Consider the following 16,396-nt stretch of genomic DNA (forward strand, 5'->3'; position numbering starts at 1 on the left):
AAGTGGAGAAAGCTCCACGTCTGGACTCGAGCCTTTTCCATATCCTGTTTAATATGCATGTTGGCTCTCCCTTGGATACCCACTCACACCAAAATTACCCCAGCCTCTAGCAGCGAGCCACGTATTTGTAAATGCACCCATCAGCTGTTGAATTCGTAAGAACGATGTCTGGAAAGACAACCCTTGTCTAGTCATTAATGATAAGAGAACCCGAGAATATGATGCTAACCACATTGAACACGCTAGACACGCAATGGGGAAGCGGGGATTACATTGCTTTCCATGAGTTCCGTCTGGTAGTTCAATAAAACCTCGCCAAGATCGGTTAGCTGGAAGATCTACTGTTCTCTTTCTTATGCTATCACCAGTAAAATCTCTGCTTCATTGTGGCTACTATGCTTAGTATCTCGATTTTAGCTGGAGCTGTCGCTGCTGTATGTCCGAGACTCCATCACGGTTGTTGCTTTACGTGCTAAGCTAATTATTTTCTAGGCGGCAGTCCTCTGTATTGGATACGTGGTGTATAACATCTTCCTGCACCCACTGCGTAACTTTCCTGGTCCGCTTGTCTGTCGGGCTTCCCCATTGTATCGTCACTATAAGTTCTTGCGTGGAGATCTCTTGTTCGTGACTAAACGTCTGCACGACGAATATGGCCCTGTTGTGCGAGTGTCGCCCAACGAGCTGTCTTTCATTGAACCCGAGGCATGGAAAGACATATATGTCCCTCATGGAGGCTCAGCTCGACTTGGAGATATGGCCAGATATGATAGATTCTATCAGTGGGCTGGCCCCAACGCTCCAGAGACCATCGTCTCATTGGATAGGTCGTATCATGATTCTATGAAACGCCAACTCGCGCCGGCTTTCTCAGAACGATCGTTACAGTTCCAGGAGCCCATTATCCAAGGATATACAGATACACTTATCCGCAAATTGACAGAGGTTTCGAAGAACGGACAACACCCTGTCAATTTGCGTGAGTGGTTCAACTACTATACTTTCGATATTATTGGAAACCTTGGATTCGGATCTGACTTTGGAGGCCTTGAATCCGAGGAATATCATCCTTGGGTCAAGGCCGTGAGTCAGAATATTAGAGAGTTTTCCTTCATGCAGGTATTGATGTACTTGGGACTTCAATCAGTTGTTCATGCGTTGGCAAACAGTTCCATCCTAAGAGGCAAAGTACTGCACGAACACCTAACGCGAGAGAAGGTTGAGGCTCGTATGAAGCAAGAAAAGCCAAGACCCGATATATTCCAACCACTCCTTGACCGAAAGCCACCTCTGGTATGTCCATTACTTCTTTATGCCTTTTCCGGATGTTTAGCTAACACGGATACCACTCAAGACACTAGCCCAACTGATGGAAAATGCATCGCAGTTGATCACAGCAGGCTCGGAGAGTTCTGTCACTCTGTTGGTGGCCGCAGTCTCTCTACTGACTGACAATCCTGCCACAATGCAGAAGCTGGCTCAGGAAGTCCGTTCGTCTTTTAAGAACGAGGACGAAATCACCTTGACGTCTGTCAACCAATTGACCTACCTCGCTGCTTGCTTGAACGAGGCCCTGCGCTGCTTTCCCGCCGTCCCACCTGCGTTACCAAGAGTCGTTCCCCGTGGTGGTGCTGTCATTGCTGGCCATGCGGTACCAGAGAAAGTGAGTTATCAATGTCTCTGCTTCTTATCAACAAATGCTGACCGAGTCAGACGGTTGTCTATGTTGCTTCATGGGCCGCAAACCACACTGAACGACACTTTGCAAAGGCTTTCGAATATCATCCTGAGCGTTTTCTGAAGGACCCCGAGTTTTCTGAAGACCGCTTCGATGCATTCCAGCCCTTTGGGTTAGGTCATGGAAATTGCCCAGGTCGCAAGTAGGTATCCTCATGTTGTCTTTTGAACATTGATGCTCATTCTTTTATAGTCTCGCTTGGGCTGAAACACGCCTCGCAATGGCCCGCCTTGTTTACAATTTTGACATTGAATCAGTGCCGGAAAGCAGAGAATGGACCAGCAAACAAAAAGCATACATGCTGTGGGACAAGAAACCTTTCTGGGCGGTACTTAAGCCTGTACGGTAAATCGGGCCTCCCACAAAGATCCAATATTGCTTAGCATAAGTCTCGCATGTAGAATCATAATTGTCAAGCAAAGCAAGATTTGGTCAAACCGTCAATTTGTCTAACCCTCTCCTTATCGTTAAGATTATCGTTTTATATGTTGTATGTGTTAACGTGAGGAGATGGTAATGACTGAAAATGACTTCTGTAATACTTTTGCCTTTGGTGTTATATCAGAAGAAGCGACTTGGGATATTATCTCCCCTTTTCACCCCTCCACATTTGGCCCACCTCGGTATAAACATGTGATATTTAATGCAAACTTCAGTAATCTAATTTAGTTACGCTAGCCGCCCAATTTCGTAATATGTCATGAAATAAAATGAGACCTCCTTCATAAACATTCCTCATCTCCTGTATAGTGGATTACATGTCTGCAAAGATTTGTCTGCTATCTCCAACCGGAAGATAACGAGACCACAAGGAAGGCCATAGCCACAGAATAATAGCAGCAGTCAGGAGGAGTCCACAGAAGATGATCACAGCGATCTTTCCACCATAGCCACGACGCCGAGACTCAGTCTTTTTGACATATCTGCGACCGCGCATGAGGTTGAGCCAAGCTATGCTACCGGCGTGAACATCCTCCAACGCCTTGGCGAGTCGGGGACTAAAGGTAGCCACCTTGTCGAACTCAACCGCAAGCTTTTCCTCATACTCATGGAAGAGCTCAGCCGACCGGTCAACAGCCTGCTGGAAGTCCATGCGGGTGTCGGAATTCTGCTGAATGATTGCGGCGATGTGGCTGTATTCGGTTATCTGGGCATGGTGCGCATTGAGCTTATAGAGGTCGAGAATCACACCCATATTCCGGCCACTGTAGCTAAAAATGTTCTTCAGGGTATCTGGTGACCATTGACGCAGGCGAAGGAGGTCATCGGCGAGATCCGGCCGCGTGAACGGCATAATGAGAAACATTAGACCCATAGCGGCGTTGGTTTGCCTGTAGGTCAAGTATTCCTCTACAGAGACCGGTTCTTGTTCCACTTCAATCTTCCGAAGGGCCTGAGTACAGTGGAGCCAGAGATCTATTTCAGCCTTTGCCAGCTGAAGTAGTTCACTGTTCCAGCCCTCATGACTCCAAAGCCTGAACAGAAAGTCAAGGCCATGATTGCCCTGGCGGGGTCCCGTCACCCTGGCCTTGATATCGTCCAGAACATCGCATGTATATTTCATGTCAATGCTGTTGTCGATAAGGTCATCCAGAAAGACCCAAGCTGAATAAAAGTCGGCGACGACCTTGATCCTCTCAGCGTCGCCGCCAGGATAGACCCAGCTTCCGTAGAGACCTCCGCATGCGGCAAATTCGCCATTGCGAGAGATAACCTCATTCTCGGAGACTTCTTTGAGCGAACGGTCACAGCTCAGCTTGGAGTACTGGAATATGTGGGCCGTCTGAGGATGCTTCCAGCTAGTAAAGCGGGTAAGCAATTCGGGTACCTCACATTGATCGTCAGAGGACGCCATGGCAGTAGGTATATGAAGTGGACTGGAATGGATAGTCGATATGAAGAGTAGAGAATAGTGGCTGAACGATGAAGTTTAGGACCTGGGCACGGACAGGAATTCCTTTATCTGGCTTAGATAGGTTGGCCAGCTAAACCCTCTTTTATTCCTGTGATATTTCCGGTCCTCGGTCATTGAAGTCATATCATATTTTAGACGACATATATCATTAAAATGACACGTATGAAGAAACTATATTAGTTTCCCCTCTGTTTATGTTGTATTGCTGATGTTGCAAGGGGTAGATGCCGCTAATGATTATCTGTTTACGATCATGTATGGTCCTTTCGCACAAGCGAAGCCAGGATAGAGCGCACATTGAGCCATATGTGGAAGTTTGCCGCGAGAAGCGTAGCGGGCCACGTTGTCATGCATGTCTAGATCGCTTATTAGCGTGGCTAGAACATTCGTGATATGACCGGCCCTCGGTAAGCACGAGTTACTGGCAAAAGAATGCTATCTAGAGACACAATGGCGATATCAAAATGCCACTTTCACTAAACAACACTTGGCTACCCTGAAGCATAGCGGGGTTGTTAGTACAGAGCATCTTTTCCAGTCTGGCTTTCCACCATTCTTGCAAGTGGTGATGCTAATTTAGCCCTCACAGACAGGGCAAATGCTGTATCAAGTGCAAGAAACGGTTTGCGCCATTTTCTGAGCGTGTTGGTCGTGAAGTGCATAAGCATCCTTGATAGCACGGTAACAGCCGAAGCATGCATCCACATCAGGCCTCACGAACCGTCTGATGAGATGGTCCATGCTCCGTCGAGGCCGGGCCAATCCGAGGCCGTCGGCTGCCCCTCTCATTTTTGCGTGACGTGTTCGTCTCAAGTACCAGGGACATGGACCAAGTGTGACAAGACATTACCAGAGCCACGGAACCGGTATAATTCCCGGTCAACCGGGACGAATAACATGCCAGACATTCAATCACAGCTTAATCAATAGAGGACTCTTACTATATCTCTTAGTGAGAGCTTAAAAGTGCATCTTACTTATCTCAATAGAACTTAAAATACACTAACTAGTTGCAGCATATACTTTTCTTAAAAATGTTTTTGATAGAGCTAATCTAATTCAAGGCTGAGCTGTTCTTCTGACTTGGTTTAGCATGGGCAAAATGGCTGTTTGCAGAATACTGACGCTAATATCGGAAAGGATGAATTAATTTCCAGTCAGCCACTAGTTTCTTCGCCAACCACCACGATTTGCCCAAGGGGCCTGAGCCGCATTATGATCATTTTTTTTCCCATATCAACCGAGACAACAACATATACACGACAACGTCGTGTCAAAACATGGACTGGATGGTGGATAAAGACAACCAGCGACAGTTGGAGGGCCAAGACCGAGATGCCCGCGGTGGAAACGAGGTCAATGCCCGAAGTGGGGAATTCACTTTCAACTGCCCCTCGATGACTGACTTGAGAGGAACAGACAGCGTTCCCTTGGGTGCTAATGTAGGCTAAACTTGTCCCATGTCGAGATTTGGTAGGAGCACGTTACAGCGAGCTGACTTGGTGCTTTTTCATCCCAGTCTCAGGCTCAGGCTCAGTCTGCGGCCAGATCAGCATCTTCAGTAGAACATGCCTCATCAGCGACGTCGAGTTTTATCCAGGTCGAGGACTGGGACGATTCGGCTTCCTTGTCAGACAGTGTACAGACATTTCCCGAAGAGTTTGGTCGCACTTATCATGCTTATCGTGCTGGATGTAAGCATCCCGAATTCCCTTGCTGTCATGTCGACATGCAACTAACCACTGCCATACAGCATATCTATTCCCCAATGACAACACAGAACAAGAGCGACTTGGAATTATGGGCGAGTGCTACAAGATGATTATGAAAGGCAAGCTGTATATGGCACCACTCTCTTCTAGAAGGCCTCCGAAGAACATTCTCGATATCGCCACAGGTATAGGTGACTGGGCTATTCAAATGGGCGATCTCTTCCCCGAAGCTACAATTATTGGCACAGACCTATCCCCAATCCAACCAAACGATGTGCCTCCAAATGTCTACTTCTACGTCGAAGACTCGTGAGTCCTTTCCGCATTATCCGGCATATCCGAAACCTTTCTGACCAAGATACATTTAGAAGCGACGAGTGGATGTTCACACACAAGTTCGACTACATCCACACGCGCAGTACTTCTGGATGCTGGTCCAATTTCGAAACGCAGATAGCCCAGCAAGCCTTTGATGCGCTTGAACCTGGTGGCTGGTTCGAGTCGCAGGAGACGGATTGCATTCCCTTATGCGACGATGACACATTTGATCCTCAAGGCCCGGTTGCGACATGGTGCAATGACTTAATAATGGCAGCAGAGAAGCTAGAGCGCCCGGCTGTTTTCGGAGCAAAGCTCAAAGAGATCTACGAGCGGGTTGGCTTTGTGGATGTCCACCAACGTGTGATCAAGATGCCCATCAACGGCTGGGCCAAGGACCCACGGCTCAAGCAAGTGGGATGGATGTGGGCTGATCATATGCTCGATGGTCTATCTGGATTCTCCTACCAGCTCTTGAACAAAGCCTTTGAACGAACCAGTGCTCAAATTGAGGCAAGTTAGCCCTTGCGTATAAGCCAACGTGCTATACTGCTATTTCGGATAATGTGGTCAACTGCTAACCTCATCTATAGGTGTCTTTAATCGACGTTCGGCGAGACCTTGTGAACCCGCGCATTCATGCATATATGCATCTGTATGTTGTCTGGGGAAGGAAGCCGAAGTAACGAATTGTAAAACGCAAAATGTGGATAAGGTTATAACAGGCGTTTGAGTCTAGTTTTCTCGGCGGCAGCGGAGTTGGCGTATTAATTATGTTCAGTCTGGATTTGTGAGCTTGTAGATACTACGCAACTAACAGATTGATGTTGAAGAGTTGTATTTACAAGTTACACCGCAAGAAAGAACCCCTTTCGACTGGCTGTAAGGAAGAATATCTAAATCATGTACGGCCCAACAGATATGAATTTGCAAACAATTATTAGTCCTGGGGCTAGCCCTAGAGGCTTGTCATTTGAGCTTCTACTAGTCTTAGATTCCTAAGCACTGTATATCCAGGCTGTATCACTTTAAAGACCCTAACAAGCATTAAACGAATACAAGGGCTCGCCCTTCACCTACAGCACATCCATTTGGGCCTTCGTGTGACTCAAGGCAAGACCTGTCAAATCTCGTATGGCCTACTGATGTAATGTCATTATTTGGTCTTCTATTAATCTATTATCTATACAGGATCTACCGACGTTCTATCAATGTCAACAAAAGCACACCAATTCCCATTGTGTGCAAATTTACTGCCCGAACATCTAAGAGTCAAAGATAGCTCCATATGCTGCGACGCCCCGGGTTTGCATACCAAAGACAACCTTTTCAGTAACCTTGGGGTTCGAGATTATATACACTGCCTCTGCATTTGACTCCACGACAAGTTGATACGTCTCGCGGACAATATCCGGATAACCTCGCTCGGTGGTGTTCCATATGACTGCATTTGGATCAGCTCGTTGAACTGCACCAACAACAGTTGGTCCGTATGTCTTCTCGGGATCACGAGTAGACCAAAGAACACGACGAGGCGTCTCGTCGGCGTGGAGAAGAGAGAGGCAGGGCCCAATACCAGATCCAGTGGCGACTATGACGATTCGACGAAAGAGCTTTGACGTATATAGAAGGCCGTGGAGAGGGGCACCGCGAACCCATAGCTTTCGCTCACTGTCATTCATGATCTGCTTCTTGGTGAAATCCCCAGCATTGGAAACAACAACACTGAAACCTTCAACTTTACCAGACTCTGGCTCGATATCCGGAATGGTAGCAAACGCATGCCACTCTGTCAAGGGCTTGTCGCTGATCTTGAGGCCATAAAATGGTTTCATTCCTCGGTATTTGAAGTGAAGTCGAGTCGCGTGATCGCTCAACTTCTCGGGATACACAGCCCGGCGACGTAAGCGGGACCAGGAGGCAATCGTGCATGAGGTTGTAACGCAGATACACCAGAAATTGGGAGATCGCACAAGGGCATAAGCTATAGACTTGTCCCACTCGTGTGCCGTAACACGAGCCGACACAATGTTGTGCACCCAAAACGCGAGCAAGGAAACCCAACCAGCGAATCGATGGAAAGCCTCGAAATGGTCGTGGAACTTTCTTCGAATGCTTGGATAAGCTGCGATGAGAATGATGAGGAACATAGCAACCACAACCCAACCGGTGATCATGTTGACGAGTCTGTATTCCTTTCTGTCCTCGGCCCACTCTTGAGTGGCAAGGATGGTATAGGCCATGTACCAAGCAGTAGCAGCCACACCAGCGCCACTATGGAAACCTCCGTAATGGAAGACCTTGGCCAGACGTTTCCGAATGCAGATCGGCCATGAATGAGGAGCCAGCACGACGATTTCGTAGCAGAGGTTTACGAACTCCTCTTGACGAAACAGGATGCATACCATGAGGTTTGCAGAAGCTGCACTGGCGGCATCTCTAGATAAGATGGTGGCTTGAGAGGTGACGATGAGGGCAATAAACACTGCCAAGTTGGCGATGAATATAAACGCAAATATTCTTCTGTAAGTCGAAGCGTGCTTGTCTGGTATAAGATTAGCACAGACGCCTGACAAATAATTTCGAGAACTTACATCGAAGGTCGCGTGTTAATTCTGAGCCCTGTTGATCTGGCAGCTTGACCTCTGGAGGAGGAACCGACACATTCTCGATTTTCCCGCTCGGAGACTGATCTTTGACTGTATCTTGGGTATTTGTATCGCAGTGTGACACTCTCTGCAAAGAAAGGTCAGATGTTGATTCAGTAAGCGAACAAACTGTCTCGAGTTGAAGAGACATGGCTATGAGAAGGATTGAGGAAGCGGTAGGTTGTTGATGATGTCTGCGAGTTGGGTATGATGCAGAGCAAGAGAGTTATATACTGGCCATTGACATCAACATACCTGCGCTTCATCCGTTCAGAAAGAACGAAGAGTTCAGCGGATGATTGTTACGTTTCACGCAAGAAAGCCCATTATTGTCATTCGTGTCCATGGTCCCATAGCGGGTTGCACGAGAGAGTCAAATTGACAACGTCATCAGTGCAGCTACGGTTTAAAGCGACGTACGTTTGCGCGAGGGACAGATTTGACACGAGCTATGGCTAGCAAGCACATGTCCAACAATAGTAACGTGGCGCATATGGCCTCCCCGACCTCGCATTCGCTGGGCGTCGAAAGAAACACAGCCCCAACGTGTTTTGTACCATGTAATTGGACGATGGCATCTTGAAGGTTAGTAATAGTTAGAGGCATTAGCCTCTTTGGCCCTTAGCGCTTATACAGGTCTGCAAGCTTTCCCTTCTTCTGGTGCGGTTGAGTATGGACAGGAGGTGTTTGGTGGCTGAAAAGAATGTGTGTTGCTGTGAGAAGAGATTGGAATGCCAGCTAAACTCGTAATAGCTAGTGATTCAATGGTCGAACGCCACAGGTGCTAGTAAGTAACCTTAGCAAACACGCCAGTTACGTTACTTCACTCTGTACTTGATCAGAGCCGTTATATTATCAGATAAATTAATGGTTGCGTCTTGTAGCAAGATTCAGAGATGGACTACTTACGCCTTTTGCCAGAATTGATTCAAAGTCTGTTGTAATCTGCAACGCTGAAAACCTGAATTCTTGCACTGGTATGTGGCGTTTTCACTGTGAAATAAGCACCAGAAGCATGTGATGTCAACATCAGCTATAGTTTTGCTACATAACTCTACTACCTTCGCCCAGGTTGCCCTAAGGCTTGATGCTATTCTGCACTTACCGGGGTCTACTTTGAGTTCTATTGTAATCAGGCTATCGCTCGTAAATCCTTTTGCAAAAATGTCATCGTCCGCAGGATAGACTAGCGTTCTCGACCGCGATCTGCTTCTGAAGCGCCTAGAAGATCAACGCTGGTTCGAGAAGAACATCCCTTTATTCGAAATACACGATAAACGTATCCAAGAGGTATACTACTACCGCCGGCAGACCTATAAAGAACACCTTGTTTACACTGGAGCCCAGTATGGTTACATGGCCAGTGAGTTTTTGAATCCCGCCAGCTATGGCGCACCGTACGGTGGCGGCGGCTGCGGGTCATCATATTACCGAAGGTCGGTGGCGCGTGATACGAGATACGGCCAGGTCATCGCCAGGTATTGGCTCGCTGGACCAGGACAATTCCCCAAGCCAATGAGAGATGATGTTAACAAAGGTACCTCCGATTGGGCGCACGAGTACAGCTTCTGGGCTGCCACTGCCTTGTGGAAACAGTCCTTGGTCACAGGAGATAAAGAGTTCATTGTTGGGCAGCTTGAAAATCTGGTGAAACAGTATCGAGGTTGGGATAGCCATTACTCAAGTTCCCTAGGGCTGTATTGGCAGGTACCTGTTTGGGATGCCACAGAGTATACAGCTGCTTCCTACGAGTCCAGTGATCCTTACCACGGAGGTGCTGGCTTCCGGCCAACGATTAATTCCTATCAGTATGGCGATGCCATCGCGATAGCGAAAATTGCTGCTTTGTGCGGTGACTCTGAGCTCGAACACGAATATCGAAGCCGGGCTGAAAGTCTGCGGATTGCGTCACAAAAACATCTTTGGGATAAGGAAAGCAACTATGTACAAGCACCAGGCCCGTAACGATAATCCTTCCGGCTCCTTGCTGAGTACCAGAGAAATCATGGGTTATCTTCCATGGATGTTTGATATGCCATGCGATAACTCCCAACTCTCCGCCTTTTCCCAGCTAACAGACCCTCAAGGATTCTTCTCAAAGTTTGGTCCAACTACGGCTGAGCGAAGAAGTAAGTGGTTCATGTATGAAGCAGAAAACTGCTGCCGATGGAATGGTCCCTCATGGCCGTTTGCGACCTCGCAGACTCTAACTGCGGTTGAAAATGTTCTCCACGATTATCCGACACAGAACTATATAACTGCTGAAGATTACTATGAGATGCTGCATCGGTATGCCCGGACACAATACAAAAACGGGCAGCCCTACGTCGCAGAAGCTCATCATCCTGATGCCGACAGATGGATATTTGACGGCCACAATCATAGCGAAGATTACAACCACTCAACCTTTGTTGATAATGCTCTAGCCGGGCTTATAGGCCTTCGAGCCCAGTCTGGAGATGCAATAGTTGTCAATCCTTTGACCCCTGCAAGCTGGGATTATTTTGCCGTCGAGAATGTAGCCTACCACGGCCATTCCATCACTGTCTTATGGGATAGAATAGGTTCAGTCTACAACCGGGGCGAAGGCCTACGAGTTTACCTTGACGGTCAGCTTGCTGGGAGTCGCAGAACAATTGGTCTCATAAAGGTCGTTGTTGGTCCATCAATCCCAACACCTGTTTCCTCCCGAATAAACATCGCAGCTAATAGTCAGCGAGATCCTCAACTTCCCCTCGCTTTCGCTTCATACACTTCTCCAGTGGATGATCCCATGCGAGCCATCAATGGAATGATCTTCCGAACTGGGATACCACAGAACAGCCGCTGGACTTCGTATAACAGCCCAAACCAAAAGGGCCATTTCGGAATTGACATGCATAAGGATCAAGCTGTCGATAATGTGCGGTTATTCTTCTATGATGATTCCGGCGGCGTTCGGATCCCAACCACTTTCGACCTTCAGTACTGGCCAGGTTCCCAGTATGATGCCGACCAGTTCAAATGCAGAGACCAGGATTGACTTCCCTTCCATATTGACTTCTCGACTGCGTGTTGAGGCACCCAATTCTGGGTCTGGCGTTGGATGGGGGCTATCTGAATTTGAGATTTGGACACCTAGCGAAAAGTCTAAACAGCTGCATGTGTGAGCGTCAAGGTTTCCGTCAACTATTACAGATGAAGATGTTGCTACGTTTCCCAACTGTCGTTAAAAAGCACAATTGTTAACTCAGGGCTACTCTTCCATAAGAGGTTGCCACAAGACATGCATCAACGCCAATACTCTTAGTATCGCCGCTGCGGCTTCCGTCGGTTCAACAAATGTTCTGGAGACAATACTATCGCATAGATCTAGCGCACTATCGGTCAGCAAAGCATGTGTTGCGACGATTAAACCACCAAAGCTAGTCCATCAATAGAGGGAATCAGTATTGAAGTTATGTCGGGAAAGCTATGGTCCGGATCGACCTGACCATGCTTATCTTAGCGCGATTTCCCTTATCTGAAGCAAGCCACCTGGATAAATTGGTCTCACTTCAGCCATCTCATCTTAGCCAATTCAAGGTCTTTTGAAACCTCATTCTCAAGCTCACTTCGGTGCAATTAGCTGGTCATCACACAAGGTTTGACTAGGCCTCTAATTAGCTGGCCTTAATTAGTAGTTTATATCAGACAGTAGTTTACCCCGCACCAGTCCGCCCTATTGGCCCAGCCTAGCAGTTAGGTTAGGTTTAATCTCTCAGTGTTTGACTATTAAGTAAGTCCTTTTTCTTAAGCATACTTATTGTACTCAATATGAGCGAGAGTATTGCCGATGGCATTGCCAATAGCCCAATTTCACTTAGTGCCGCGTCAGGTACTACAGATCTGAAGAGAAAACGCCAGAATAGCGCTGCTACCCTAGCTAGGTCACGGGAGCCTGTTGTGTCTTTCCATGTCGGCAGCGAATTGCGACAGACCCCTCAGTTTTCATTCCTGTCATACGTATGGGGCACTGGCCTTGACTCTGATTGTGCATCGTGTGGAAGGCATTTCCTTCCCGACGGTGAACCTCCGATACGAACCATCGGCGCCGGAAACAGCAGCTCACAACCATCTGTCATTGATATCACTCAGGATCCAGTATCGCCGTGGAATCTTAGAATATTTAACAGACACCTCGCCTGCATTAAAGCTGACAAGGTCGACTATGTTCCCATTTCTCATGCCTGGCACGCCACGGTGGCCACTGCGCAGGATCTTCGTCTTGAGAGCATCGACGTTTCCAGGCTGGTTTACCAAACGCCACTCAGGACTCTCCTGGCGCTTACGGCCAAGTTTCCCGGTTGCGAAATCTGGCATGACTACCTGAGCGTTCCACAATGGCGCCCTGACGTTCAGGGACGGCTCCTCCTTGCGATACCGGACATATATAACCACGCCGCAAAAACTGTGATCTATCTGGACGACGTCGGGGCAACCCATCTCTTGGGCCAGGTTAAGGATTCTCCCTACGACAAGTTCATCATCGACTTTGCGGCCATTATTCGGTCTCGATGGTTTGACCGCATGTGGGTGACACTGGAGTACATTCAGAGTAATCATGTCATAATTCTTACGGAGGATTACACGATATGTGATGCCTATGCCAGGGATATATGTCATCAGTTAGACACTGCGCATTCAAAATGGATTAAAAGGCGAAGCAATTCGACTGTCACGGAGGACATCTGGAAGCAAAATACAACTCTGAAAAGGATGACTTCGTGGATAGATATGGAGGCATGGAAGAATGAGCACGACATGCATCGAACTCTCGGGTGGGCAATCGGAATACTAGGCCACCGGAAGTGTCAATATACAAGAGATTACTTCTTGGCTCTAGGGAAAATGCTTGACTTCCGGCCGGAACAAGATCCTCTTGTTCTCATCGAGAACCGCTTTCAATACTTCTTTTCTCTGGTGACATATGCGCTACAGCAGGGCGACTACTCCCCCCTGTTGTTCATCCCGTCGCTAGGTGAAGACGCGGACCCCCGAGCACCGTGGCTGCGTGGATACTCGACGGGAACGTGGAAACTTTGGGACATGGGCAGATGCCATAGGAAGGCGACCTCTCAGCCAATCATTCGAGACGGCAAGATCCAGCCCCGACTCCAGACGGTTGGTATCATCGAAAGGTTCGAGTACTACGACTTTGGAGGAGATGCGGAATCGGTCATGGACTACATTGTATCCAAGGTAGTCCGGACAAGCGGCCAGGATCCCCAAGCTCTATGTGAGGCTGTGGATCGCGTATTCCCCCGGAACGAAAAGAAAGCAGTGAATATGGAATGGAAAGACGCAAAACATGAGGATGCCTCTGCCTCGATGTTGAAGTGCGACTGGGACAAGATACAGGGACTTCTAGAAAAATACGGGCCGTTGCTAGACATCGAACCAGGGCAAGAGGCAACTCAGCAGAGGTTAGAGATTGCGAAGAAGATGATTGGAGCCTTGAAGCTAAGCAAAGAAGGCAAGGACGCAAGAGAGTCACGCCTGGAGCTTGCAGCCGGAGAAGCAGACTGGTTCTTGCGAGAGTACGGAACGCCCATGGAAGGAATTAGTCAGATCAGATGTAAGATTTGTAGGCGGCGATCCGTGTTCCGACTAGTTATGTGGGGAGCCTACCCCATACGTAGCGCAAGTCTATAGAATTCCTGGGCTGCTTTATGATGAGAATGTTCCCAATGGTATCGGGATGGTGGTGGAGCATAATAGGATTATCGGGAAGATGATGTATGGAACGCCTGCTTGTGGATGCTGTCAGTCTGATTTGGTTGAACTAGGCTCAATAAAACCTTAGCCAATGCCTATTAATATATGAAAAGGTGTTAGTTTCAACAGCCTGGCACAATAATAACTGTATTATAGTAAACCTTGAATTATTTTTAATATTTACCTATTACAATTGTTGATTTATGGCTACTCTTCTGTATGAACTGAGGTTATTGGATGACAATCTACTGTAGACTGAATCTAAATAAGCTTGAAATCAAGCTCGACAGAAGGCACTCCCTGGAAGTCGGAAGGCATTACGTAGGTGAAGTTCCAAAACTCAAAATCCCGAATAAGACTGTCTGTACCACCGTATCCGCCGGCAAATGAGAGGGCATAGGTCGAGTTGATGTTGCCAGAGACCGTCACCTCCAGACCCTGAATGTCGGCCCAGCTAGCGACAGTACGTTTCTTTTCAAAGGTACCGACGACAAAGGTAAATACAGAACTGGAGTTTCCGTAAGGGTAAGACAAGCTGAGCTTGCCAGGTTCAACGCTGGATTGGAGAGCCATCTCGGTTGGGTATAGCTGGAGAGCTCATTAGCTTTACGTGCTTGTGAGAAGACTCAGGGCTCATACAGAAATAAAAGAGATTTCATTCCCAGTATTCCACTGGACCACCGCAGGGTTGAAAGACCCCTGAGACTGGGATGGACCGCCAATAACGATCTCGTCATAGGACTCGGCGCCGATAGTAAGCTCTTCGGACAACCAGGTGGTAATGTTGCGCGATGTAGTATCAAAGGGAGGATAGTAAGCGCTACCCTGGAAGGTATGCTCGCCCTGAAACTTTGAGAGCTTGCGAAGTGTCTTCTTTGGGATGAGTTTCTGGTGTGTCTTGTCTAGGGCGGCGAAAAGAGGTCCCCAGGCATAGTCAGCCATATGTGACATGGTCTGAGGCTGTGGCAACAGTGTTAGTAGCGCCTCATAAACCCAGAAAGAGCTGCAAAGATCAGGGGCTGCATACATGGGAGGTCAGAGACGAGCTCTCTTTTCCAGTCAGAGTCCAGAACCACAAAGCCATTAAGCTAAGATAGCGGTTCATATCGTAACCATAAGCTCGATCCCAGGGACCAGCTATGTTTTTCATACCGGGGTGCCACAGCTGGGAAACAGCATCCCAGGTTCTTTCAACCATCCTTGGCCCATTTACAGTCATGACAGACTCCTTGGGTAAATACTTACTCCATAAGATAAGACCGAAAAGAGATACGCCAGTATAAGTGCCTGAGTTAAATTCGGAGAGGGTGTTGTGTTTGTTGAAGAGGTCAATAATCTCTTGGGCGTACTTCTCGCCGCTATGGGTCATGTTCCTGTCATTGAGGCATCCGTGTTAACTACCTGAGAATTATTGTCAAGGCTTGCAGGTTCTACGTACCTGTCATTAAGGCGACGGCCTGTCCAACCAGAAACAAAAGCACGCATAATGGACTGGCATCAGACGTGGTCAGAGGACATACAGAACACGGAACGCCTGACCAGAAATACTTACAGGGTTACTATAAGAGGGATAAAGGTTATCCTTGGTCTTATCGAGGTGGCCGAAACGGTACTCATCGCCCTTAGTTGCGTTATGTAGGGAGTGGAGGATCAGGTTCTGAGTGCTCTTGCTGAGCAAGTGAGGAAACTCTTCCATACACATGACCAAAGTCGTACCAACGAAACCGCGCCAGTTGGGGTCCCAGCTACCGTAGATCTTGGGAGGATAAGCTGGGCTGCCGACGTAAGGTTCTTCTGGTTCTTGCTGATAGTCACCGTACCTAGAGAAGTGTCAGAGCCAGATTAGCTGTGCCATGAGATCTTTAGGGGGTTTGGACATACCATTCTTCAGCGGGAACTTTGTACTGCGCATCAATGGTGTTCTTGATGATCTTCTCAGCCTCGGCAACATCAGACCCCTCATTCCTCGCTAGCAGGCCAAAGGCGTACCAGACTGAGCTACGCGTTTCATGGCGGAGTGCTACCGCGGCGCTGAAGTCGTACAGGTAGCCTGCCTTGCGGTCGTAGAAGGTATCCATCCATTCCATTGACTCAGTGAAGAGTTGTTGCGCATTCGGCGACATGGACTTTACGTAGCTACCAGCTGCTTCTCCATGGCTGATTGCAAGGACTGCAAGGCTAACGATGAAGGGAAAACGCATGGTCTCCAACTGTGTCTCAACCTGTTTGAAGAAAGATCACTGCTGGTTTCGCACAAGGTGGTTGGTGCAAAGGAACTTGACAGGTGCGAGAGCATGTCATATTATACGCATATTATTACACATAGAAA

General features: G+C 48.0%; 7 protein-coding genes across 7 annotated transcripts; 4 read left to right on the forward strand and 3 right to left on the reverse strand.

Annotated features, from left to right (window-relative positions):
* Positions 1-395: 395 nt before the first annotated feature.
* On the forward strand, positions 396-2,087 carry BKA55DRAFT_687124 (cytochrome P450; the record flags this gene model as incomplete). Its single annotated transcript, XM_046199021.1, has 5 exons — positions 396-434; positions 493-1,293; positions 1,355-1,663; positions 1,714-1,880; positions 1,931-2,087. 5 exons carry the CDS (start codon positions 396-398, stop codon positions 2,085-2,087), a joined length of 1,473 nt encoding a protein of 490 aa, XP_046051539.1.
* Positions 2,088-2,492: 405 nt separating this feature from the next.
* BKA55DRAFT_536551 (uncharacterized protein) lies at positions 2,493-3,593 on the reverse strand (the record flags this gene model as incomplete). The annotated part of the gene is made up of 1 exon (XM_046189841.1): positions 2,493-3,593. The coding sequence occupies one exon, from the start codon at positions 3,591-3,593 to the stop codon at positions 2,493-2,495; it is 1,101 nt and encodes a 366-aa protein (XP_046051540.1).
* A 918-nt stretch (positions 3,594-4,511) lies between these two features.
* BKA55DRAFT_561680 (S-adenosyl-L-methionine-dependent methyltransferase) lies at positions 4,512-6,732 on the forward strand. The gene is made up of 5 exons (XM_046192177.1): positions 4,512-5,095; positions 5,173-5,347; positions 5,407-5,674; positions 5,734-6,196; positions 6,277-6,732. Exons 1-5 carry the CDS (start codon positions 4,934-4,936, stop codon positions 6,367-6,369), a joined length of 1,161 nt encoding a protein of 386 aa, XP_046051541.1. The 5' UTR covers positions 4,512-4,933; the 3' UTR covers positions 6,370-6,732.
* Positions 6,733-6,948: 216 nt separating this feature from the next.
* Positions 6,949-8,482, reverse strand: BKA55DRAFT_591683 (uncharacterized protein; the record flags this gene model as incomplete). The annotated part of the gene is made up of 2 exons (XM_046195279.1): positions 6,949-8,228; positions 8,278-8,482. 2 exons carry the CDS (start codon positions 8,480-8,482, stop codon positions 6,949-6,951), a joined length of 1,485 nt encoding a protein of 494 aa, XP_046051542.1.
* A 1,153-nt stretch (positions 8,483-9,635) lies between these two features.
* On the forward strand, positions 9,636-11,353 carry BKA55DRAFT_723539 (Six-hairpin glycosidase-like protein; the record flags this gene model as incomplete). The annotated part of the gene is made up of 3 exons (XM_046201053.1): positions 9,636-10,275; positions 10,403-10,460; positions 10,599-11,353. Exons 1-3 carry the CDS (start codon positions 9,688-9,690, stop codon positions 11,351-11,353), a joined length of 1,401 nt encoding a protein of 466 aa, XP_046051543.1. The 5' UTR covers positions 9,636-9,687.
* Positions 11,354-11,883: 530 nt separating this feature from the next.
* BKA55DRAFT_561686 (uncharacterized protein) lies at positions 11,884-14,228 on the forward strand. Its single transcript, XM_046192178.1, has one exon. It carries the CDS (start codon positions 12,127-12,129, stop codon positions 14,002-14,004), a length of 1,878 nt encoding a protein of 625 aa, XP_046051544.1. The 5' UTR covers positions 11,884-12,126; the 3' UTR covers positions 14,005-14,228.
* Positions 14,229-14,251: 23 nt separating this feature from the next.
* On the reverse strand, positions 14,252-16,336 carry BKA55DRAFT_609552 (uncharacterized protein). Its single transcript, XM_046196634.1, has 6 exons — positions 15,949-16,336; positions 15,620-15,887; positions 15,506-15,558; positions 15,095-15,440; positions 14,707-15,027; positions 14,252-14,655 (listed from the first exon to the last, which is right to left on the reverse strand). Exons 1-6 carry the CDS (start codon positions 16,266-16,268, stop codon positions 14,329-14,331), a joined length of 1,635 nt encoding a protein of 544 aa, XP_046051545.1. The 5' UTR covers positions 16,269-16,336; the 3' UTR covers positions 14,252-14,328.
* Positions 16,337-16,396: the final 60 nt, after the last annotated feature.

The sequence above is a fragment of the Fusarium redolens genome, assembly GCF_020744475.1.
Source record: "Fusarium redolens strain MPI-CAGE-AT-0023 chromosome Unknown BKA55scaffold_5, whole genome shotgun sequence".
NCBI classification, from domain to species: domain Eukaryota; kingdom Fungi; phylum Ascomycota; class Sordariomycetes; order Hypocreales; family Nectriaceae; genus Fusarium; species Fusarium redolens.